The 25,325-nt window shown below is 36.3% G+C and overlaps 1 protein-coding gene across 6 annotated transcripts in view; it reads right to left on the reverse strand.

The window, feature by feature from the left end:
• LOC136849029 (protein tumorous imaginal discs, mitochondrial-like) overlaps window positions 1-25,325 on the reverse strand; it is a 48,969-nt gene that overhangs the window by 14,728 nt on the left and 8,916 nt on the right. For 2 of the 6 annotated variants that reach the window (XR_010856203.1, XR_010856202.1), the window contains exons 3-9: window positions 23,680-23,922; window positions 18,785-18,953; window positions 15,611-15,742; window positions 15,162-15,355; window positions 12,299-12,512; window positions 5,869-6,012; window positions 734-902 (exon numbers count right to left, since the gene is read on the reverse strand). Coding sequence is in view for 4 of the 6 variants with exons in the window: in XM_067121902.1 (XP_066978003.1) it covers window positions 742-902; window positions 12,299-12,512; window positions 15,162-15,355; window positions 15,611-15,742; window positions 18,785-18,953; window positions 23,680-23,922 (1,113 nt within the window). In the remaining 2 variants the exon portion in view is untranslated. Of the gene's footprint in view, window positions 1-8; window positions 903-5,868; window positions 6,013-12,298; window positions 12,513-15,161; window positions 15,356-15,610; window positions 15,743-18,784; window positions 18,954-23,679; window positions 23,923-25,325 lie in introns of those variants that run through there. The other 4 variants (XM_067121902.1, XM_067121901.1, XM_067121903.1 and 1 more) reach the window with 3 other exon arrangements.

A 25,325-nucleotide genomic window follows, 5' to 3' on the forward strand; every position in this document is an offset into this window, starting at 1 on the left:
ATAAAAACTTTGACAGAAAGGTAATTTTAATACCAACTTTATGTACAATAACATGGAATAGATCTCTGTACATTTAAACACCCCTGTGGCCCCATAAAAATCTTTACTCATATGGATTGAAAAAAAAAATTTTGCTCCACTAATGTCCACTTTACATTATTTTCTTACTAATATTCCAAATATCCTTCCATGGAAGCTGTCTATAAAACATAAAATGATTAATACCATGGATTGCAAACAAGATTTGATTTTTCCAAAAGCTTTAACTTTGTTTCATTTATATCACAATGATTTTCCTGCATTAAATACCCACAGACCAAAAACTTGAGTGTTTAACTCTAGATATGGCTACAAAAATTATATTAAATATTCTTTTACAGAAAATGAATGGCTATATGCAGGTGGGTCATTTTGCAGGCAACACAGTATTTACACTATGCTCTATTAAATTAGCAACAGTAACCTTACTGGACCAAAATAAAACCTTTTGCACTGGAAAGATCTATGTGTAGTCAATACAAGGATTCATATTTTGTAAAAACTAAGAATGGTGAATATATTTAAAAATATGCTAAATACCTGCACACTGATAACTGGTACTTCAGGATTGCTAAACTTGTAGCACACTGATAACTGGTAGTTTAGCAATCTTTAGATTTATTTAATCAGGAAATGACTAAATTTTTTCAGCTCCTAGACAAAAGCATCTAACTGTAAACTTTCAAGGACATACTTTTTAATTTATCCTTTGTCTCTCTTGAATTCTTCCGATTGTTTCGTATCCTGGGCTGCATCCTCAACATCATCTGCAACTTTCTTACAACCAAGCTCTTGGATATCTCCTCCAAGTATGGAACGGATCCTCTTCAGTATTTCACTTTCTTCTATAGCAACTTGTTTTCCTGTTGGAGAAAGACATTTCTTACAAAACAACAATAAAATTAATCTGATGTTATTTAGTTCTAAAATGTTCGATAGCAATTTGTATTTTTCCTAAGTATACAAACCAAAGCCTGTTAAATAAAATATCTTTCAGCATGAGCTGGAAACTCATCAAGTTTTCCTGTTGGAGAAATGCATTTCTTAGAAAACAGCAATAAAATTAATCTGATGTTATTTAGTTCTAAAATGTTCAATAGCAATTCGTATTTTTCCTAAGTATATAAACCAAAGCCTGTTAAACAGAGTATCTTTCAGCATGAGCTGGAAACTCATAAAAAACCTGATAACGTAGTTAATCAAATGGCTAACAAGTGGAGAATGGGGGGGGAGTATCCCTTGCTTACCAACTGTCTCCTTCACTCTTAACTATGACTGCAGGGACTGAGCAGGGTGGCTGAGGTGGAACTAAATATAAAAAGCTCTGGTCTGTATACCTAAGAAAAATACAAATTGTTATTCAAAATTTGTTCCTATGGGAATACAAACCATCCGCAACATGCCCGACACTCTCAGTGGCCGAAAGAAAAAAGTGAAGGCGATGGCTGGTGAGCGAGGGATACTTTCCCATTCATCCCCCAATTTCCACCTATTAACCACCTGGTTTTCAAGTTTTCATCTGATTTTTAGCTCATCCAGAAAGATATTCTTATACAAAGGCAGTGGTTTATATTCCCATATGAAATTTCAACTGTTAAAACAAAACTATACCAATTTATTATGAATATAAAACGATGCTTTGTTAACTTTGTCTGCATTTGGATATGACCTTTTTACATTTGAAGGCTCTTGCATTTAAAACTCCCCATTAAAACTCCTTTAGTATTCTGTAGTACAAAAGTTAAAGCTGCTGCAAAATTGGGATATACTGTATTTGGAAACAAATAAAGTAATTTTGTCTGACTCCATTATTTTCAATTAACCCCAATTATAAAATTTAAATTATTTTAATAAAGTTAAAATTTAAGATTTTGAGCCAGACCAGTGAGTTGAATACACAATCATTAAATAAATATCCCCGTGAGTTGAATAAACACAACCACTAAATAAAATTTAATATTACTGTGTTGAATTATGTAGAAGAAACCATAAAGTGTTCAGTTTAAGATTAGGTCTAACAAATGTAAGGTTTAAAATTAGGTACAACAAATGTAAAGGTTTTGGAAACAAATCAAAAAAGTTTCGTCTGAATCTCAAACAAATCAAACAAGTTCCGTCTGAATCTCCAATTAATCTATTTATAAAACTCTGAACAGCTGCAATTTACTAAATAAAGCCTAAACTTTAAAAGTTGCAATTTAATAAACCCTAAATGTAAATAATATTAATAAAGACAAATCCTTCAGGCCAGCCCTGCAAACTAAACAAAACAGCTCGGTGGTCTGCTTAAAAAAAAATGATGACGATGATGATGATAACCACTGACTTGCTGATATTGAAAACTGAAAGTTCTTGCTTACACCTTACCCATCACAATTTTCATGTACAGGCTTTGATTTCCTTCTTACATTCCTTCCCTATTATATAAATATATATTTGCATGCTACAATTTTTCCTGATAGCAATGCACAAAACCTAAGATGATCATGGATTTCAAAAAAATAATTGCACAGCAGTCAGTTATATTGCTTTGCATACTTTATACAGTAATACAGTACTGAGAATATCTGATCATCCTTACGCACAAGCAAATTCAAATTAATTTACTTGTATCAAGTAATCCTCTCTTGGGAACTTTGGGGAACCTTAGGTCATTGCTTTTGACAATGTCTAATAAACCCCTTAAACCTACACAGTACTCTATGCTTGTAACTTCACTCCTCCATAACCTATTATTAAATAAGAGCTTTATTGAGACAACTTATACTATTTCTAAGACTTAAACACAGCTAGACAAAGGGATTTTCCTTATGCATGGGAAGTTAAAGAATGGAAAGTGTTAAAGTTACCTATTCGGTAGACAGGAACAGTACCAAAGGGGAAAAAAAAAACTACAACAGCATGGAAACAGAAAGAAGTACTACAAGAAAGTTGATAATACTGAGCTCACAGTTTGGAAAATGTCAATCTTTTAAAAAGGTCATTAACTTGACTGGCAAACTACAAATATTAAAATACTTGTTTCACTTAGGGATGATAACTTAAGCACCACTGCAGCCTCTTACGAGCAGTAATATCAATAACAATATACAAAGAAAACCATCACTGAATTTCACATTAATGGGCATGAATGATCCTTGGTACTGACCATCTGTAAAATATAGATACAGTCAGCACATAGGTTCTATGAAAAAAGCAAATTGATAACCTAACTTTCTCCTTCAAATATATGTTATATCTGTTAGTAATACTACCAGGCTGATAAGTTCTAAAAAATGTGCTGATAAGTCCAAAAGTAAATAGGAAGGTCAGTTGTTAAGGTCTGTGAACCTTGGCATTTTTTGTTTGTGCACCCACAAAGAGCCACAGCAACCACTGAATTGCAGAAATAACCATAATAAGCAAACCAAAGTAATACAACACTGCTCTCAAGTGATTACCGTTTTAAAAGGTCCCAAAACCAGGAAACTACTATCAAGAAAATAAACTGGGGAGACTCTCCTGCCCTAGCATATACTGTATGTGGCTGTATGTGTTTGTTTTATCTCCCCATAAGTTTCACACAGCACTTTTTGTCACTTTTAAGTTTTGAGTTACATATAGACATTAATAAAAATTATACATATTTCTTTTAATACTTAGAGTAATTTGTTCCAACTTGAATAAAATTATATAGAAAACATCAGAATGAAATCAAGTGTATCTGAAACCAGTTTCAAGATACTGACTTCTGTCAACATGTTAGGTATTTATTTTCCAACTTATGAACACATGTCATAATCTCTGAACTCGATAACATTATCAACAGGTAACAAATTTAAGAAAGAAATTTGGGCCATGAAATGAGGTTTCATCTGGATCACTGCATAATTATATGAAATATAAAAAATGCTATTTTGACATGTTACATTCAACCAATCATCATCAAGCTCCCAAGTACTTCTAGTGCATTTTTGCCAGATCCAAAAAATTAACATATACAAAACCTCTCACAAAGACAATACAAGGAAAATATCAAGTGAACTCTGTTCAGCGTCAAAATCTTAATAAAGTAACCTAGCTTTGTCCTTGAGGCTGGTTAACTGTAAAACAGCACGAAATTAATATATTGGGAATAAACACAAAAAAGTAAAAATGGTGCCGAAGTTTCTTCAGCGCAATTGAGTTTTCTGTGCATCGTATAATCAAGGCCACTGAAAACAGATCTATCTTTTGGTGGTCTCAGTATAATGCTGTATGAGCCACAGCCCATGAAAATTTAACCACGGCCTGGTGCTGGCTTGGCCTGGCCTATATAGCTGCCAGATGCACGATTACGGCCCTCTAGCCTCAGTAGTTTTTAAGATCTGAGGGTGGACAGAAAAAGTGCAAACAGACAGACATAGCTGACACAATAGTTTTCTTTTCAGAAAACTAAAATGGGCCTCAAGAGCATATCTGTTTCAAAAGCATCAAGCATTATATCTAGGGATTGAACATGCATGTGAACTCAGGCAAGTCAAAGTATGTGTACACTAAATGCATTCTTGACCAATTAGTTAAATTGCAACATTAAAAATACTTCTTGCCCTGGCTGCGATCTTAAGTGTCTTTAACAATGGTGAGCGTGTGCAAAAAAGCAATTCAAACTTGAATTTGTTTTTTTAACAAGAAAGAACATTAAAAAAATATTATTAATATTTGCTAGAATTTCTTCTCTATTTCTGTGTGTCAGTACATAAAGTGCGTCTGTGTATTCTTTGTTTACCAGTTACAGTTGAATGCCATTATGCAACATTCTGAATAAAAGTTCAGAATGAAATGTATAGCAATATAAATAAGATTTTGCAGTGCTGTATAAGGCTAGTGTATATAAGAAGGAAATCCTTCAGTTAAAAAAGAATACCTAGTAAGGAGAGCAAAGCATTCATAAAGACTCAATGTACCCATGCTAAGTTTGCCTACATTTGTATGTTAAGGATTGCCATCATACAATAAGTTACTAAATTTTCCATGCATCATCTGATGAACTTCTGTCTTCTTCACATACAGCCATGATAATTACTTTTCTCATCTTTTTACTTTTCTCATCCTTTTACATTTAATTTCTAATGGTACTCTTACAGATGGGCCTAGTATGCATGACTGTTTTCACAGTCACTGACAACTGAATGCAATAATACTAATAATATCAAACCAACATGAAACTTACATAAAAAATAAATTTAAATTTCTTAAATTTTAAAAATCCTAACAATGCACTATGACCTTGCTATACTGTGCTTACCCTTCTCAGTTAATCTTAGTAGATTTGTTTCATACAAACTTTCAGAAAAGTTGCCATAAGGCAACATGAATTTGAATCTGAGAGTATTACAAAAAAAAAAAGTGGGACAAGAAAAACCCACATCAAGCTATAGTAAATCGGATCATTTAAAAAATCATAATTTTTAGAAGCTAACTTAATCATCTAAACTAAAACCACATGCCTGAAATCTGTGCAACCAAGTTTAAGGGTGAAAGCACTAAACAGCTGAGACAAAGCCTTACCCTAGCTGGGGTTACGGACTTCATCCACTGCTAACCACACTTCCCTACACTGGTCAATGTAATTAACATTCAAGTAAAATTAAGGAGTCTGTATGTTGTATATAAAAATAAATTCCTTATATGCACCTATGTTCCATTGTAATAAAAACACGATAGCAATAAAACATTCACACGTCATCAGTGAATTATTCAATGCACAGATAACAATAAAGCACACTTAAAACAATTTAGCAAGTAAACTAACATAGATTGTTAATAACTGGTAACAAGTGTCAAAACAAAAAACTTTTTTATACACACCCTAACCAAAAATGGCTCGTTTTATCTTAGATAAGAGACCCTGGTCTGACGTATCTGAGGAATAAGAACCTGACTTGCCAGAGGACTTAGAGGTGTCCCGTGAACTTGTTTTAGGTGGCTCATCTTCATAAGCTTTCTTCCTTCCTGAAGAAAACAGGAGGAATACTTTAATAGAATGCCTAACAAGTTTATTATTTCTTAGGATTCCTAAACTAAACTTCATTTTACATGTGCCTTAATGTTATGACAGACAGCTAACAAGATTTCCAAAATTAATTAATATCATGGGGACATCATGAAACTCTTGCTGGTAAAACTGTTGATTGATTGACTGATTTATGAATATTTGTTCTAATGATTTGGCACTGGAGTCATTGGGTTATTCAGTAGCAAACCTTAAGTTCCAGTGCCAGGTCATTAGACCATTCATAAATCAACAAACTGGAACCATTAGGTTTGGTACTGAATATCCTATCAGCAAAATTAGTGTGCTCCAATAGATTACATAATCAGAGGTATTTATTCTGTTCCATATAACACCAAATCTGCAGAGATGGAAGATGAGAACTCAAAAGGTAGATCTCTCAAAAAGTAGATTTATATGTTAAAAAAGGACAAAATTATAAGAAATATGACAGTCTATTTGTAGACATATTCACAGCCTCCTATTACAGGGGTGCCTGAATGTTACAATGAGGCAAGAAAAATTACTGTTTTGTGTCTTTAAATCAAGAGCAAAGCATAACATGGCATACCAAGTGACTGGCAAACCACAGTTGGGACAAGGAATCACAAGCAACCTGAAGTACAATTCCCAATATGATAATTCACCATAATCATCATTACCACTTTTAAAGTTAGCTTTTCCCTTTACAGAGTTGGGTGTAATCAGATGCAAAATAAGTTCTCTTCCACTCTCCTCCACCTTATCCACTTGCTAGACACAAGTGACTTGTCGAGAATTTTAGTATATCGAAGAACTGAAATGCCTGCACAGCCCCAAAAAGGGCTCCTACAAATTCATTAATTCTCCTCATTATGTCCTCTGTTCATTGTGGTTTACAAACTAAGACATACCTAGGAAGTTCAGTCACCATCAACTTAAAGGGGGGGAAAAAAAACCATTTAAAAATGATGAAGTAGGCTCGGTAGGTTATTTCTGGTTCACATTATCTTCTGATGGCTTAACATGGTCTGCTAAGGTCTCAAATAATGTGGGAAGCAAACCAAAACAGGAATGATTAAGACAGGTATACCTGGGAGTCATATGCATCACAACAATAATAGGAGCTATCATTTAATTTCCCCAGAAACCAATGGGTGATACACAAGCAGTAAATGGAAAGCAAAATGTCCCATTTCATAAACTTGTGCCACAATATGTTTTTCCTTTATTCTGATATAACAGCTTTTAACCCACAGACCAAAACATTTATTAACGTATGACCTAACAGCATCTGGTACTGTATACGTAACCATTAATAACAAGGTTCCATGATGTATAATGGACTAGCTAAACACAAGTTAGGTAGTACAAACAGAAGTGTTTATTCATTTTTTTGACACCTAATAAGCCAAGTGAGTTAGCTGAAGATGTACATCTTATCCCTATGCTTTGTTGGACCTGTGTAATTATTTTTGCTAGATCCTTCTCATATGAGTCATCTGACATTTTGAGATGTGAAAATCTAATTACACTGTATTAAAAAAAGTAAAGGTGGGAGGTCTTATTACTGTACTAATACTGTAGTAAATTTTATTATTTATTTCAACAAAATATCTTCCCACATGAATCAAAATTAGCCAAAGTTCCACATGTTCCAATCATATGAATTAAAACTGCAATAGAGTAGTTTAAGGAATTCATAATTCAAGCACTATGTAAGTTAGGTTTTAAACACATACAGAAACTTAGAATCTAGATATTTCCTGGGCACAAGTAAGGCTTTTAAAAACTTGGAAACATTTAGGTACTTGTGATGCTCTCTAAACTGTTAAGTTTTATTCTAGAAAAATCTGGATGACTCAAGTCTAGACATGTTCAAATTCATTTTGGAGTAGAAAGTTAGCTAACTTTGACTCCAGACTTGATTTTCACAGCTGTGCAAATATTCCCTTAAATACCAGATATATATAATATACTGGCAACAAATTTCATCTAACATGAAGTTGATAGCAACTCGGGACCTTTAGGTTTGTCATAATTATTTGAAACAGCAATTTTATTCCTGCTACTAATGGTAACCATGATCATGATCACTGCTGGGTGATTTCTTATTTGACCAATTCTGTAAGGTTGATTCCAAAAGAGAAATTTCACCAATTTTTTTTTTGCAAAAGACTATCCAATTCTGTGGAAAATTATTAGGAAAGGTAATAGTCCTTTAGCTTCTATTAGATTGTGTGCAGCCATGGATAAGATTTTCAAAATATGATAGCCACATCAAAGTCCTTCAAAAGAAGGCATCGTGCTTACCCCATATGAAAAATGGGAAAAAGCACGTTCAACGAAGAAGAAGAAGAAGATAGCCAATGCCCTTTCAATAATGTACGAGTATATCCACTTGTTTTATAATGCCATAAATTAGCAACATGAAATTTAGCTGTCATCTACTACTCTTCAACCACCTAAAAAGTCTTAAAAGGTTGCCAGCTATCACTGAGCAAGTGCTCCATTTTCCAAAATTTAAAAAATAATTTGTATTTTTCCTAACATACAAACCTGAGGTCTTTACATATGGGAATAACTTTCAGCAAGCTGGAAATCCGGCCATTAAACTTTTGCAAGATAGTTATGGTAACAGCTACCGATGGTAGGGGCGGAAGTACCACCCACCAAGTCGTTCCGCACTCACATCTACCCAGCTTACTTTTTTGCCACCGTCTCATCGAGACATGCATTCCTTTGTTTGTCTTGCCATTCGACTTTGTCTCCAGTGTTTGAATATTTTTTTTTTATATTTTGCATATATTTGTACATTAAAACATTTCAACGTTTTTCTTGTCTCTAAAATGATATATTCATTTATTCTTGCTATGAAGTCTGCATAAGTTTTGAAGCCTTTCTCCTTATACAGTATATCATTTTACTTACTTTTTTAATGTTGCCTTTTGTATTTATGCAAACCCAACACCTATCTCCTTGGTGTTTGTTTTGTGCTTTTGGTTTTCATGAACAAACAATGTTTTTATTTTCAACTACATGATTTCTCGGAATGTTGTAATGTATTGGTATTTCAGATGTTGTGTAGACTGAGAGGATTGAGACAATGCAAGTTTTTCATGTTTCCAGGCAAGGGCTTCGTATGCAGTTCACACGAAGATACTTCTTGCTTAAACCTACCAAGTTTTTGCCCTCTCCCTCAACACAGAGGTTGATGTTGCAAGATCTTTAACAGTGTGTTTGGTCCTGACTTGCTCTCCAGGACCAGTGGGAGTTCCTGTCTACAGTTCCTGTCTTGTTTCTTGCCCCATTTCTTGGGGGGGAGGTGAGTAGAAGGCTCGCTCCCTTCCCTCTCTGAATGTCGTTCTTGGCCTATTGAGCAGTGAAGGTTTTTTACCATGATGGAGCATTGGGAAAGGGGGAGGATGTCATCTTGGAAGGGGGTTTTCTCCTCCTTCAATGGCTACTTCTCAGTCTCCTTGTGGTTCCTTCTTGCATTCTTCCTCCATTTGCCCTTTCTACCTTGGAGGATTTTCCCCTTCCCATTCTTCCATAGCTTCGACTTTTGAAGTTTTGGGAGGGGATCAAGATATATTTTCTCTGGATATCCACACCCTCTCGGGTGGGGAGGTTTCTGTCCCTGTGAGGGAAGAGCCAGTATGTGGATCCTCTCTTTCAAACCAGGTGTAAGTCAAATTACCTTCACTGAGGAGAGACAGCGCAATGCTGCCCTCTGTCAACTTTCTGACCACTTGCTTATTCCCAGGTAGCCAAATATTTGCAGATCTTACCTGGGTTGAGCAAAGCCAGCACTAGTCCCACGACAAACCTAAAACACTCCCTGGAACAGCACCTATGCCAACACCCAAGTATTAACAGTTCACACAAACAAGAGTAACACAATGGTACTTTAGTAACAGAAAAGTTAAACTCATGCACTGACAATCGCAAACCAAGTGAATTTGAAGAAAACATAATGGAGTCAAGAGTAGTTAAATTGTTGAATGGGCAGCCCGAGACCTATGTAGACGACTGATTATTAAATTTGTGCAATAAAAATCTCTTGGTCTAACTAAAATGTTCCTCCTACTGCACTGCAAAATTACAGAACTTGTCCATTTAATATACCCTCTTTATACAAATATGAAAAATTTTTTAAATCATTAAAAATGGAAAAAATGGCCATCCAAAAGCGATTTTTTGCCACTTCAACATGTCAGAATTTCTAAGGTAGCAAGGCAGAGCTACATACAACATTGTAATGTGACACTCATGGTATTATAACCCCTAATACAAAAGGATATACCAATATTTACTCAATAAGCTCTTTAATAGTTCAAGATCTATGAAGTAATGTACTATTATTATTGTTTATTAATTTAACCAGATCACTGAGCTCACTTATTTAGCTTTCACAGGGGCGGCCAATGTAAAGTCATGGAAACCAGATGATTCCGGAAGGTTAGCTCTTGTCATTATACAGCAAACCCCCCCGTATTCGCGGACTCACGTATTCGTGGATTTCTCTGTGGAACGTATCTACCCATTGTTCGCGGAAAATTCGCCCATTCACGGTATTTTTCACTGAGAAATATTCACTAATTACTATATTTTCATATAATTTTCATGACTAAATGCACTTTTTGTGATAAAACTATTAAAATACTCAGGTATAAGCATTTTTTGAGGGTTTTTATTGTTGAAACTATCAAAATAGGCAGTTCCAAGTGTTTTTAGAGGGGTTTTAAGTATTCACGGATTTTAGCTATTCGCGGGGATGGGGGGTGCAGAACGTATCCCCTGCAAATACAGGGGGTTTACTGTTGTTAGAAAATAAGAAAAAACATTGTTATTGATTGGCGAGTCTTAGATATAGCAAAGTAACAATTACATATATAATCAGACATGGTATGACAATGGCACTTACATCACTTTCAGATGGTCTGTTATTGTCTATCAACATTAAGGTGCATGTACATTAGAAAGAAATATAACTGATCTTATAAACTGTACCTTTTAACAGTTTTCCACTATTTAAGCATATCAATTCACACTTGGCATTCAGACTTTGTTCCTACAACAACATACCCAGGCTATCCTATAAGTAACTCTTCTTTTTATAAATCTTATTACCTAAAAATGAAAATAACAGAACAGTACAGGCAATACTGCTAATTATCTGAAGCTTCCTCCATTAACAAAATATACGATAAAATCTTTTAACACTGATCCTACATGAAAATCAACACTGATTCATCTGATATACCTGCAAAAATATATTATAAAATATTTTAACACTGATCCTACATGAAAATCTAACACTGATTCATCTGATATACCTGCTACAATCTCTTTGCTTGGTAGCATCATATACCATAAGTCAACACCACCTATTTAAGAGTCTAAACCTACTTGAGAATCTAGTGATATTGAAATCTTCATACAATGCTGTTTCTAAAAGCCAACAAGAAGAAATAGCAAAAGTAAAAACTAAATTTACTAATCTTTAGAACGGGGATCTGCAACAATTTTGCAACAGCAAACCTGACACAGGTAACCATATGGAACAAGTGCTAACCTTTATACTTTAATGCACTTGACCTCCACTGTAAAGCATAATTTATTTCCAGCATCCTGAACTACTAAAGGCAAATGAGCAATGTGCAATGTGTGTGTTCAGGTGTCAGTGTGTTCTTTGTAAACATGAACCAGTTACACTTTAATATGTTAAGAACAAAAAAGCTTTTGCATTTATTAATTAATAAATGCAACAATTCATATACTGTATGCATAATATGAAAAAAATATATTATATAAATGCTTCTGTATGTACATTTGTACTGAGCTTGTAAACAACCATGATTCACTATATACTTTGTTTGCTTTCTCTGATATGTTTTACAACTCATCTAAAGCAATTTGTATAGCAGCTACCCTCTTTCCTTCTACAACAAGGTGAACTCACTGCAAATACAGTACTGGTACTGTTTTAGCCCAGAGGACTTTCCCTCTCCTTACATAACCACAAAACATCCACCAAACCTCTGTCCCACTCTTCTAAGATAGTGATCAGCATTCATTGACCAATTCTTTTCCTTCACTGCCAGGCTAAAGACTTCTCTCACAGGTTCAGTTTCTTCCATTTTGAATAGGTGGGAATGTCCCTTAACTCAAGTTAGATCCTAGTACCTACCAATCATATCTGACCTATGTAAATGCAACTGCTTTCAAGTTACAAAGTCTCCTTAAGATCTTAACAAGACTTACCATCTTTGGTATACGTGATGCCGTTTATTGTCCCAGGTGTGTCAGTTTCAAGTTCAGCCAATGCTGTCAATAAGGCTTTCTGCTCAGTGGTAAGCTTTGTAGGTACTCTAATCTTGACGTGGACATAATGGTCTCCATAACCGTAAGAATTAATACGCTTCATGCCTTTTCCATTTAACCTTACTCTTGAATGAGACTGTGTACCCTGAGGAATCTGAAAATATCAAGGCAGGGTGGAATGATAAAATATTGTAGTCATAAGATGAAAAACCTGTCTTTTTCTGTTTTGAACATCAAATTTCACAACTGATGCGCAAGAACAATATTGTGCATGACTGAACAAACAAAAAACTTATGCTATTTTACAATAAACTCATTACCTGAAAAAAATCACAAACTGGAGGACAAATATAATTAGAAGCAGTTCTGGAGTGTCATGCTCCAAAACAATACGTACTTATAAATATATTTGTTCTCCAATTTGTGGTTTTTTCAAGTTTCAAAGGTCAATAATGATCTGTTATCATCAAACTCATTATTTGCAGTTACCCGTTTTGTTGTCAATCAAATTCCAGATACATTAATTCCGTATTAAAAAAAACCAGAAGTCAGCAGAAGACATGTGCATGCACATAACATTCTCTAAGACTCTGGCACTTAAAGCCTTACTCTTCAAGTGCTAGACACTCCACTGCTTAATTGCAATCCTCATACGCTTGGGCTGCTCAGGATTTTAAGAAGCCTTAATTAAGAGAGAGAGAGAGAGAGAGAGAGAGAACACAGCAATACTGTAATTTACTTGGTATGGCATACAAAAACTTATGAAATCCTTATACCACCCAAACCATGTCATAAGCTACTTGAGCTAAGGCTGTCATTTAACAGTGGCTGAAACATTGGGTAAATATTCGATGCACTATACTTACTAAAATTGTATTCACAATTATATTAATAACATTTTATCAAGGGATATAGAGTGTATTAACTTGATCAAAACTTGGAGTAAAATAACATTACTTAATGAGAGAGAGAAATATTTACACAGATAGACAAATGTTCACATGATTGCTTACTAGTAAATTTAGAGGCCTTCACTATACTATATAATCTACTTTCATTCTTCATGATACATCAAGTACTTTCATAAATATAGCAAGGGTTATGATAGTCAAGGCAGTCATATGAAAAGTAATTATATTTGCTACATACAAAAAATACCTAAGAGTGAAAGACTACTACGTTTTAGACACTAGAAAAGCTAATAAAACAATCTAACTTATTAATGAAATTGTGTCTGTAGATGTTATCTCTTCTTAAATTAAAGTTTATTTATAACTTTTTTTAAACAACCGTCTTGAGCTAATTATCAATCAGTTTATTTTTAAAACTGACAAAAATAAAATTTTCACCTTCCATGAGAATATTTGCAGTTGACTTGCATTTGGCTCCACAGGTAATATTAGAGAAGCAAGCAGGAAGTCCAAGTGTTTCAAATTTAAAATCTCTACTTTTATCTTAAACTTAATTTACAAAATTTGTTATTAATAATTCCAATATCAATATCTAAAGTGCAAAATGCACCAAAGTTTCTTCGGCGCAATCAAATTTTCTGTACAGCCGCTACAGTGTATAATCAAGGCCACCGAAAATAGATCTATCTTTCAGTGGTCTCCGTATAATGTTGTATGAGCCACGGTCCATGAAACTTTAACCATGGCCCGGTTGTGGCCTGTCCTATATCGTTGCCAGACACACGATTATGGCTAACTTTAACCTCAAATAAAATAAAAACTACTGAGGCTAGAGGGCTGCAATTTGGTTTGCTTGATGATTGGAGGGTGGATGATCAACATACCAATTTGCAGCCCTCTAGCATCAGTAGTTTTTAAGATCTGAGGGCAGACAGAGAAAGTGTGGACAGAAAAAAGTACGAGCAGAAAAAAGTGCAGATGGACAGACAAAGCCAGCAGAATAATTTTCTTTTCAGAAAACTAAAAGGATCCATCTTTTATTCAAAGATACTAGATAATCTATAATCCTTCATGTATTCTCATTTCTAAGTCTACCTTCTAAGGGATTATTTTGCAAGAACTGATCCATAAAAATAAAAAATAAACTAGAAATGTTAGGGCTGAAATTCAGCAGACATGGGGATACATATTTTTGTCTATAAATTCTATTAATAAATTTAATATTGTAAATATTTAACAGGGTTCATTTTAAATCATAAGCTTAAAAATTTTTCAAGTACAATTCTAAATCTGACTCCATATATATTTATTATATAAGGCAAAATTGCATTTACTAAGATAATCATGGGGCAACATACTGCTGTATATAAAGAGTACAGTTATTAAAAACATACCATAAAATTACCAACCTGCAGGATTGTTTTTGCATGACTGAATTAATTCTAATAATTTGCTACTATTCTTAATAATCCAGTTATTTTTTCCAATACTATCATTTATAAAGTTTATCCAAAATTAAATTACAAATATCTTTATTAGAGCAATTTACTGAGATTACTTATTTAGAGTTAGTGGGATTTTCATGAAATTTGGTATGGTATATATGAAAATTATACAAAATGCTCATAATATTTTGTATTTAACCTTCAATGCACAAGGTCTGTTCACTTTCCTTCTTGTCAGTTTACTGGATTTGGTGATTAATTTTGTCCATTTACTAGTTCCAAATCCTTACTGATAAACTCATCCCTCACCATTTGTCAGGGCTTGGAATTGGAAGTTGACAAGTCATTAACTTACTTTAAGCTTTGGAACCCAACAAGTTGAATTCAACAAAAGTTATCAAGACAAAGCTACAAAACTAACAGAAAATACACAAACTTTGTACTCACATCTAACGTAATGTCTTCATAAATTCCTTGTATTCTAGTTGCTCCACCAAGAGCAGCTTGGGCAAGTGATACGGTAACGTCTGTATGCACATCAGCACCATCTCTCCGGAAATAATCACTTTTACTTACAGTGATTCTTACAAATACCTCTTTTCTACCTACTGTCATGCGCAATGTTTGACCATCCTCAACACCTGTCCAAAACACCAAACAAGTTCATGTCAATTAGCTACTTACTGTATAATTGTAAGTTTCCATGCTTTTTATTTTTAAATACTCAGGCCATTCAAATGTATTTCCACAATCAGAAAGACTTCATTTTGTAAAACCTGAGGTTCATTTTAAAAATTTAGTGTTCCGTTTCCATGACAAACTGTTAAAGTAACATGGATAGTAAACTGTATAAAGGATAATAGTTTTAATAATAACACAACAGAATGAAGCTTTACCTGCAGGAACTGGAACAGTAACTGTCTTCCGTTGAACAGTCTGACCTTTGCCCTCACATTCTGTACATGGATATTTTATATGCATTCGTGTCCCATGGCAATATCGACATGTCTGGCGCATAACAAAAGGACCTAGGAATAGATTATAAAGTTAAATTTCCATTTCAACTACTATACAGGTGCAATTAATTTAAAAGATGTCTAACATGATTCAGAGCTGAGAGCTTAGAAAGCTCTTTCCTCAATAAGAGGTAGTATATTTTTGCCACCTAAGCAACTCAATGGATTTTAAAGCTAAAAATGAGAAAGCAGTGAAAGGTGCCAACATACTCTGTGAAGCAGAAATCAGTCACTGAATCACCAATATAAAAACATCCAATTACTAAACAGAGCAAAACTGACTGGTTATGGGTACATGGGAGCATACAAGAAAATAAAATAGATCTTGAAGACGGGTAAAATAAATACAGTCACATCTTGATAAAACTGGGATGATCACAAAACAAATGAGGAACAAATGAGGAAGTTGCTAAGACGTGGTAAGAGGAAGTTACTAAGATGTGGCATTATGGTTCTTATTGTAAGATAATTTAATGAGAACACTTAATCTCTCTTTTTTTTTAACTCTCGTACAGTTTCCCTGAACAGTTTTTTCTTAAAATGAGAGGTAAAAATAATGAAGTTAGACAGTCAACTAAGAAGAGACCAAAGGAAACAGATGCAAAGTAAAAGCTGAACAGTAAAAGCAATGGAACTGTTTTTATTAATTTAACTAGACCATAGTTTAAGGTACTGTACTTAATAATGAAAACAGCTGAACTTTTTTCACATAATGACTTTATCTGCAATTCAAAGAATACTTTAAAGAAGCTTCAGTATCATCTATAGAGAGCTGTGCAAGGAGTACTGTGTGGAGCCCCCCTAAAGGGTGACAGATGTGGTGTTCAGAAGCTCAAAAATAGACAAGAGATGAAATGTGACGAGAAGGGAATAGGAGCAGACAATCCATGAAGTAACTAATGAACTTGAATTACATGAAAGAAAGAACCATTACACTATACTCTTTGAAGGAAAACCTGTTTCAATAATGTTTATGAGGATGAGGATGATGATGATGATGATGATGACAGTGAGCCTGCTTCCTAAGATGAAAAATTAATATACACCAAAGAATATAACTATGGTCAGCAACAAATAAAGCTAAAATATATAATTACATACTATGCTAATTTTACACAGGCTGATAGCAAACATTTTTACCCGTAGCATCGAATCACATCTTTTGACTAACTGGTTTCACGTGAGTGATGGAAATTAGAGCATGGCACCATTAAAGGAGTTGGATTGAAAACTAACAGGAAGCTATATAAAACCTCTAATACTGCTCACAGAGCACTACACAAGGCACACTTCAAGTGGTAGGCCCTAAAGGATTGTTATTATTTTCATTATTATTACATTATTACTTTAACAAGACCACAAAGTCAATTCTATATTCACATGATGATCTTCCAGGGGAATTGTTTTTAAATAAGATATTTAAGAAGCTAGAAGAGTACATGGAAGGAGATCAAAAGAAATGGAAGAAAAGTAAAGACCAAGCTAAGTAAATGTAAGAATACCTGGGTGTTCCTGGGAGAGGATTGGGGTTGATGTCATGTTGATGACATAAAGAAATTGGGAAAAAATAGCATACAGTAAAATCCTGTAACAAAGCCAGTTACTCTTTAATATGACCAGGAAGACACTAAAAATAAAATACTAACCCACTGTACATTAAACTATTCTATAATATTAAAATCAGCTGAAATAACTAAGCATGTAACACAGGCTGTGATATAAAACTGAAAATAGAAAAGGAAAACTATAACAACACACAGGATAAAGCAGGGTATTGCAATACCTTCTAGTTCTGTAATGGGCAGAGTGACACCAAACAACAGAAAATCAAAATACAAATTACCTGATGAATGTAATGTGATGAGGTATCATTAAAACAAACATTCAATGTTAACATGTTCCTTGGTGAAAAACAAGTAAAGCACAAAAAGCTTGTAAATGGTAAAATGAAAACTCACAACTCAACTAAGCAGGTGAAAGAGGAACTAGCAAAAGAACTAACAAGTGAGACTTATGAAGGCTACCTTACTCTTTAGTTATCCACCACCAATGAACATAAACTAGGTTATGGAAACTTTCTGACCTACCCAGTTACTTACTAACATATTAGTAAAACTGTTGTTTTTAAAAATGTGTTAACTTCCTTACTTCATTATCATAAAGTTTAAATGTACACCTGTTTCACAACTTGAGACAATAAAAGCTTGTCTGAAAGTTTTGTTCTTAAAAGAGAGCTGAAAAAGTATATAGTAAAAAACAATGGAGCTGGGATCCAAAGTGACAGCTGCACAGAACCTAAATGTCATCTACAGTACATTATGAAAGGCAAATAACATGTCATATCATCCTAGAGGGTCTACTTCTGTATAAGCACACTTTAAAGTTGTCAATATTTCAAATATTTCAGATTTAATATGTTTATTGGCTTAAATGTCACTTCTTCCAATTTTGGTGATCTGAATGATTGTTATTGTATACATATTTATAAAAATCAGAAATTTCCATACATAAATACCTAACTAAACATTCTTCTGTTTCTATTTAACTTATAATTTCTTTAAATTCTACTCAATTCTTGCACACATTTGCTTTGGTTCGTTTTACATCATCACATCACAAAAACTATAAAAATACAAATATTACTGCCATATGAGAATAATACAAAGTATCACCTCAACTTATCAAACAATTCGTAAGTCTGGCCTTCTGATAAGTAACAAAGACTCTGTAGCATAGACTACGCTCAAGTACTCTTAAGATATCTTACAGTTACCAGCAGTTTCACATAGTTCCTTGCCTGAACTAACCTGCACTTTACACTTAATGCACTTGACATGTAACATTAAATTTTATGGATTTATTTAAAAACATCACTTGAAACAGCAGCATAGTAAACAGAAGTCTGGTAAGTTGTGTTATTCTATAAGAGAGGAAAATATGAGAAATGTGGAGAAATACGCATTTCCTTGATGACCTGACTGGCTTCTTACAATACTTCATTGAACATATGGCATATTGAAAACTGAAAACTAAAATTCATTAAATGAAATTTACCTGTAGATATAGTTTCCATTCCAGTGCCATTACAATACTGACATCTGATAGCTTTTGTTCCAGGTTCACATCTTGATCCTGTACATTTAGGACATATATCCACAGTGTTCAACGTTACATCTTTGTTAATACCTCGTGCTGCTTGTGAAAATGTAAGATTCATAGTAATCTGCAAAACATACAAAAAATATATGAGATATAAGTTCCAGTGAACTCAAAAATGAAAGAAAATGACATTCCAAGGTTTGCAAGCTAGTGTTATGTATAATCCCTGACAGCAGATGCTGTGAGACTTGTAATTTACAATAACAAGCTTCCAGTGTAGTTACCAATACAGGCAGTCCCTGGTTATCAGTGGGGTTCTGTTTCCGACAGCGCGACGATAACTGAAAATCGGCGATAATAGTGCCAATCCCTGGTTATCTGCGCTGATAACCAGGAATTGGTGCCGCTGACAACTGGGGATCGGTGCCGATAACCCAGGGATCAGTGTCGAAAATCCGGTTATCGTCATCGCTAGACAAGCCCGTAAAACCGAGAACACCAATAACCGGGGACTGCCAGTACAATATAATGAACATAGGTGTGAAACTGGTGACCATGGCCATTAATTTATCTTTTTGCTGTTGTACTGTTCATCAGTCAGCAGACTGCAAAATAGGAATTGTTTTTAATAAATTTTGTTTTTCAAATACCTACCTCTCTATAATGATAGCTCTGATTCCTGCATCAGGCAGAATGACAATTGTGGGTGAAAACTAAAAAAATAAATTGGATCATTTAGTTTTAACCATCTGTTGATCCATCCTTTGCTGGTGATTCTTGGGGAGCCAGGCACTGTCATCTGGTTGGCTCCTCATCAGGAAGGTCAAGGTAGACAAGAACAAGGCAGCTGGAGCAAAAAAGGATGCGAAGCTCGCCAGGAAATACCAGAGAAGAGCTGCATACACTGAAAGAGGTGCAGGCTCTTGTCCAAAATCCTCTTCATCAAAAGAAATTGGAGACAAGGACAAATCCTTAACTGCCTTAGAAGCTGAGAGAGTTTCCTTCAGAACCCATAATCTTGGCTAACTGTTGTTTGAGAGGCTCCAAGGTCGGATCCTCTTTGCCCAAAGTAGGTGCTTGATGCTCAGAAGCTGGAGACGCTCAGAAGCTGGAGACTGGTGTGGAAGAGTTAACACCAGGCACTTGGAAGCTGGCGTCGGGCACTCGGGAGCTGGCGCCGGGCGCTCCAGAGGAGGAAGGCCCTTAGAAAAGGATGATGGGCAACTAAGAGGGTCCTTTGGGCACTTAGGGGCCAAATAAGGTCACTTAACAGATAAAGGATGAGGAAAAAAGGACTCCGGACTATTCCATGCACAAGGCGAAGGTCGGGTTGAGGCAGAGGCAGAGGGAGGCTCAGCGAAACTGCAGGAGGGTTGAGGACTGTGACTTGCCTCCTTATACTGCTTAATCGGAAGTGGAGAAAGCGGCCAACATCATCTGCATGCCTCTTCATTGGACAAGACAAATCTTGGAAGCACCATTGGTGCCTCTTGTCAGGGCTGGAGTTGGAATCAGATGACAACTGGTGAACACTCACTGAGATGCCTTTCCAGCAACTGTCTGTCAAAGCCTAGGTGCGTGCAACAGGCTCAACCGAGGGGGCGACTACCCGTGGACAAACCCCATCGGCCTCCCTTAGACTTCCAGTATGTCTTCTCTCAGGTTAAGGGAAGCGGGACAGGGACCTTCGTCTACGAGCACCAGCGGGACGAGTAGCCACCACCTCCACTTATACAACACAGTCACTATGCAATGTCTTAATACACTTTGTCCATAAGGACCTTAAAGGGTGCCCCTAATTCTGCCACAGTGTTAACTACCGGGTTAATTTTTTAATTGAACTGGACTTGAGACTGGTAATGGTTGGGATCAGAAGCATGGGAGCCAGGCACAGGAGTTGGTAGGACAATGGGAGGAGGTCTGGGGAAAGGAGAAAAAGTGGGAACAGGGGATGAAGGAATAAAAAGAATATCTACAGTCCCAGTTTAAGAATTGATTCAAGACTGAGTAAAGCCCTACTTTCGGCTCTAGAGGATGCCTTTCTCTTTCTATCCCTTTCATATTTATCAAGGTGAAATTTTAAAACCTTCCACTTCTTTTCATCCCAGCCCTTGCACTCAGCACAAGTTTTCTCCATATTGCACTCTTGCCCCTTACATTTAGAACAGATGGTATGAGAATCATATGTTGATTTCACAAGCCTAGTCTTACACCCTTTGCTACAGTAGTGAATACTGGAAGGGCTAGAATCTGACATATCTAAGCAAAAACGCTAGAAAAAACCTGAACTAAAAGCTAACAAGCTTGAGGGCTACACAAAAGTGATAATACCTCACCAAATTCCTGGAAAGAATCAACCAAAAAGCGATGAAAAGGCTGCTGCATACAACCGATGCGCAGCTGGTAGCCGGCAGAAACGAACTGAGCTCTTCTGCTTGGTTGTTCCTACTGTTCCCTAATAGTAGGCAGGGTTAGTCACCTACACGAAAACAATTGAAACACTACCGCGATTTTTTAAATTAGGCTGCCGTGCGAGTTAGAAACTATAGCTATGTAATTACTTGGTAAGTTACTTATATGAAATGAAATTCTGTCTGCCCCATCACAAGATACCATCATGACTTGTATAGTATCATTGCACAAGCTTAACCCTTTCGCTTACTGATGACTGACATATACATCATCCCAATTGTGGCCCTTCACGTTTTGCTTACTGATGACTGACATGTGCTTCATCCAAATTTAAGTCTTTCACGTTTTGATGATGTAAAAAGATTGCACAAACCAGCAGACAAGATGAGAATCATTTATGGCAAGTGTTCCTGATATTTTTTATACCTATGCAGCATGTATGTTTATATGTTTTGTATAATTTTAGATTTTTATTCTATAATTTGTCATTCATTTTATCATATTTTCCTTAGTATAATTATAACTTTTGCATTGTAATACGTAGGTAATTTATCTGGGTGTTCTGTGTATAAAAAATGAAGACTTTATCACAATTCAATTTTTTAGGTTAAATTTTGGGGAGGAAAGTGCAAAATTTTCAAATATCCCATAATTATACTCTGTACTTCGCCTACACCAACTTACTTCGGTAATTTTTTACGCTGTTGTGCAGAGAAATCATTCAGCTACCAAAAGAAATAAAATTCAGCAGTCTAGCTTGAAAATTGTCAGAGATGTTAACTTGAGACTGAGCAGCTGGAGCGATGCACTCGGGAGAAGGCAGGCGCTCAGGAGTGCACGAGCACTTGGGCTGAGGCAGTGAGCACTTATTACGAGAGCGCTTAAGAGACAAGATCAGAGGATCTTCAGCGCTAAGAGACTCCGGACTAGCCCAGGCTGCTTGTTGAACTTGAGACAATGAAGGAGACAGATCTGCAAAACTGCATGAAGGTTGAGGACTAACTCTGACTTTCTTAAGTCTCTTAACAGGAGGAGGAGAGCTGTCCGCAGCCGCAGAATGCCTCTTCAAAGGACAAGAAACAGAAAACTGATGCCAACGATGCCTCCCACCCGACAACGAACCTTCCAAATCAGACATACAATGCACACTAAATGAGACACCTTTCCAGTGGCGCTCAGTTGGCACCTCGAAACGTGCAACAGGCTCGACGGAAGGGACGAATGCCTGTGGGCAACCCCTACCAGCCTCCCTTCAACCTCCGGTATGTCTTCTCCCCAGTGCAGGGGAGTGGGACAGGGACCTTTGTCTAGGAGCTCTGGTAGGACAGACAGCCGCCTCCTCTGAAAACACAACACTCTCACTTTGCCCTTTACTAGCACTGGGAACACTGGTAGCACAAACATCTGGAACAGATGCTTTATCAAAAAAGCCTTAAAAGATAAACCAAGGTTCATGACCGTATTGGCGAAAAACTCTTAACTTCTTATCGACCCTAGACTCAAGGCTGGAGATAGTGTTGGAATCAGAAGCATGGGAAGACAGTAAAGGAGTACTGTACGTGGTAAATCAGTAGGAGGATCAAAATTGGAGAAACAGAAGGGATAAGTGGGGAAGAAACAGCACTACCCTCAGCCACTGAAGGCAAAGGAGTAGCTTCTAAGCTAGCTCTATGCTCTGCCCTAAGAGCAGCCTTCCTCTCCCTACTTTTATCAAGTTTATCAGAATGGGAATGATAAACCTTCCACTGCTGAAAATCCCAATACTGACATTCCTGACAAGTAATCTCCCCCATTACAATCTTGTCCCCTACATTTAATACGAGAATCATACATCATCTTACTTAATTTAGTTTTACATCCCTCAGTACAGAACCAAATGCTAGAAGAACTAGAATCTGACATGGCAAAATAGCAAAAAAATTACAGAAATAACCTAATGATTCACTCATTGCAAAAAAAAGCTACACAAAATCTAAATATGTCACCAAAATACAGGAAAACAATCCAACAAATGACATATGGTACTGCCCAAAAACCAACGATCTTGATCGGGAGCTGGCAGAAAATGTATTGTTTCCTGCTGAGTTGTCTCTGTCAGTCCCAGTAGTGGGCGGGACCCTGTCACCTACACTAGCGATGGCAGCACCACAGTGAAATTTGAATTTTTGGTCTGCCGTGGTAGGAAGCAGTTAGCTATGTAAATGCTTGGTAAGTCACTTACTGTATATAAAACTGAATATCCCACTTAATCACTCAGGCCAATATTTTCTATCCTCTCTTTTAATAACAACATTTAAGAAATCATTCCTAAAGATAAGTTTAGCACTACTTACATGTATACGCTTTACCTAAAAAATTATGCAAAGGGAAGATACGGTATTTAATGACATTCGGAATAAATATGGAGATTATTCTTCTAAGGTCAAACTTCTACTTGCCTCTTGTGCAGATCCAAATCCAAACCTGGACTCTGCAAAATCTTCCTCTCCAAAGTCTATACCTCCTCTTCTAAAATCACCGAATATCTTCCTAAACAGTTCTTCAGGGTCTATAGTTGTCTGGTAACTCCAGCCCCCTTGGAATGGACTTCCAGCTCCACCCATTCCTCCTGCTCTTCCCATCTGCTCTGCTGTATGACCCATGGTGTCATACTGTCGACGTTTCTCTTCATCGCTTAAGACCTGCAAATAAGAATACATTGTGACCTTTCATGTAAGGACAAAATACAACACTGGTATAGTCTGATGGTAAAATTGATCTGAATATCAATGGAAATTTTTTTCACAAAAATAACTGATTCTAAACATTTCCTTATCAAATGATACACAAACAAAATTAAAACTTTTTTGTTCTATAAATACAAATATTCTATTTAACTATCCTATTATGTCCAGACTAGCACAGTGTTACCCAATAAGCCATCACATGGAAAATGAAATCTGGATTCAGCCTAATCACTGATGCATGAATAAACCTCCTGCACGTCAAGACTAATGGCATGAAAAGGGACTGGCAGACTCAAGTCTGGAGACTAAAAGTGCTCTCGAGAAGCCATCTAAGAACCTCAGGAAATTTGCTAGCAAAGACCTTCATCTGAACTCTGAAAAGCTGACAACACTACCTACACTTCTTCAGCATCAGAGTCATCCAGAAGCCTCAGGCTCATCAGAGGGAAATCCTGGGGAAGCTGAGGTGGCGGCAGCAGAGTCCTCTGCTCCCAGAGATGAAGGGAGTTTCAACTCCTCTAAAACTGACTTAATGTGAAAGCAAAAGCCAGCTCCATAAAGAAGCTTCCTGTACATCTGCACTATCCTGTGCTGACACCAGGTTAAGTGGAAGGTAAAACTGACACCACCAAATGAGCCGACATCAAAAACCCGGAGAACGGGGAAAATAATCCAGTTTGTTCTAATACTGAAACAGTAGCAATCACAGGAGGGGGATCCATTTGTCTAACAGGTGAATATGCACATCTTCAGCACTGAAGAGGCGACAGCGGCACCTAAAAAAGGTCTGAGAATACCTCGAAAGCTGCTTCAGTGACACGGAAGCAGCTTGCAGCGTTTGTGATGTCGAATGCAGTTCAAGAAAATGGTTGGAATGCCCAGGAGGAGCCTGAGGTGACAAATAAGGGGAATGACACTGGAAGTGAGACACTTGAGGAGAACAGGAACTAAAATGTGGCATCCACACTTACATGTTGCTAATGGTGAATGCGAGACAGAATGAGAATGATACAAAGCCCAACTTTAGCAATCTGTGTGAGAAAGTACCTCTATCTTACAAGGCATCAAATGTTGATGAGAATGCCTGAGAAAGGAAGGAGAATGTGGGGAAACAAATGCGTACACACACACACACACACACCTGACGAGCACGAACCTCCCTCATGTCGGACATATGGCATGAAGATGAACCGACATTGACAGACTGCCTGGGAGACTGAGAAGAATGTGAACGCCTGGTGCAAGGCAAATGCCCGGAGCCAGGTGATCACCTGGAGTCAGGCGAGCGCCTCTGAGAAAACACTGAATCCTGCTGCAAAGGAGGACTATAGGAAGAGCTTAGATAAGGATCACTAGGA

This window comes from Macrobrachium rosenbergii, chromosome 20, assembly GCF_040412425.1.
Source record: "Macrobrachium rosenbergii isolate ZJJX-2024 chromosome 20, ASM4041242v1, whole genome shotgun sequence".
NCBI lineage: Eukaryota > Metazoa > Arthropoda > Malacostraca > Decapoda > Palaemonidae > Macrobrachium > Macrobrachium rosenbergii.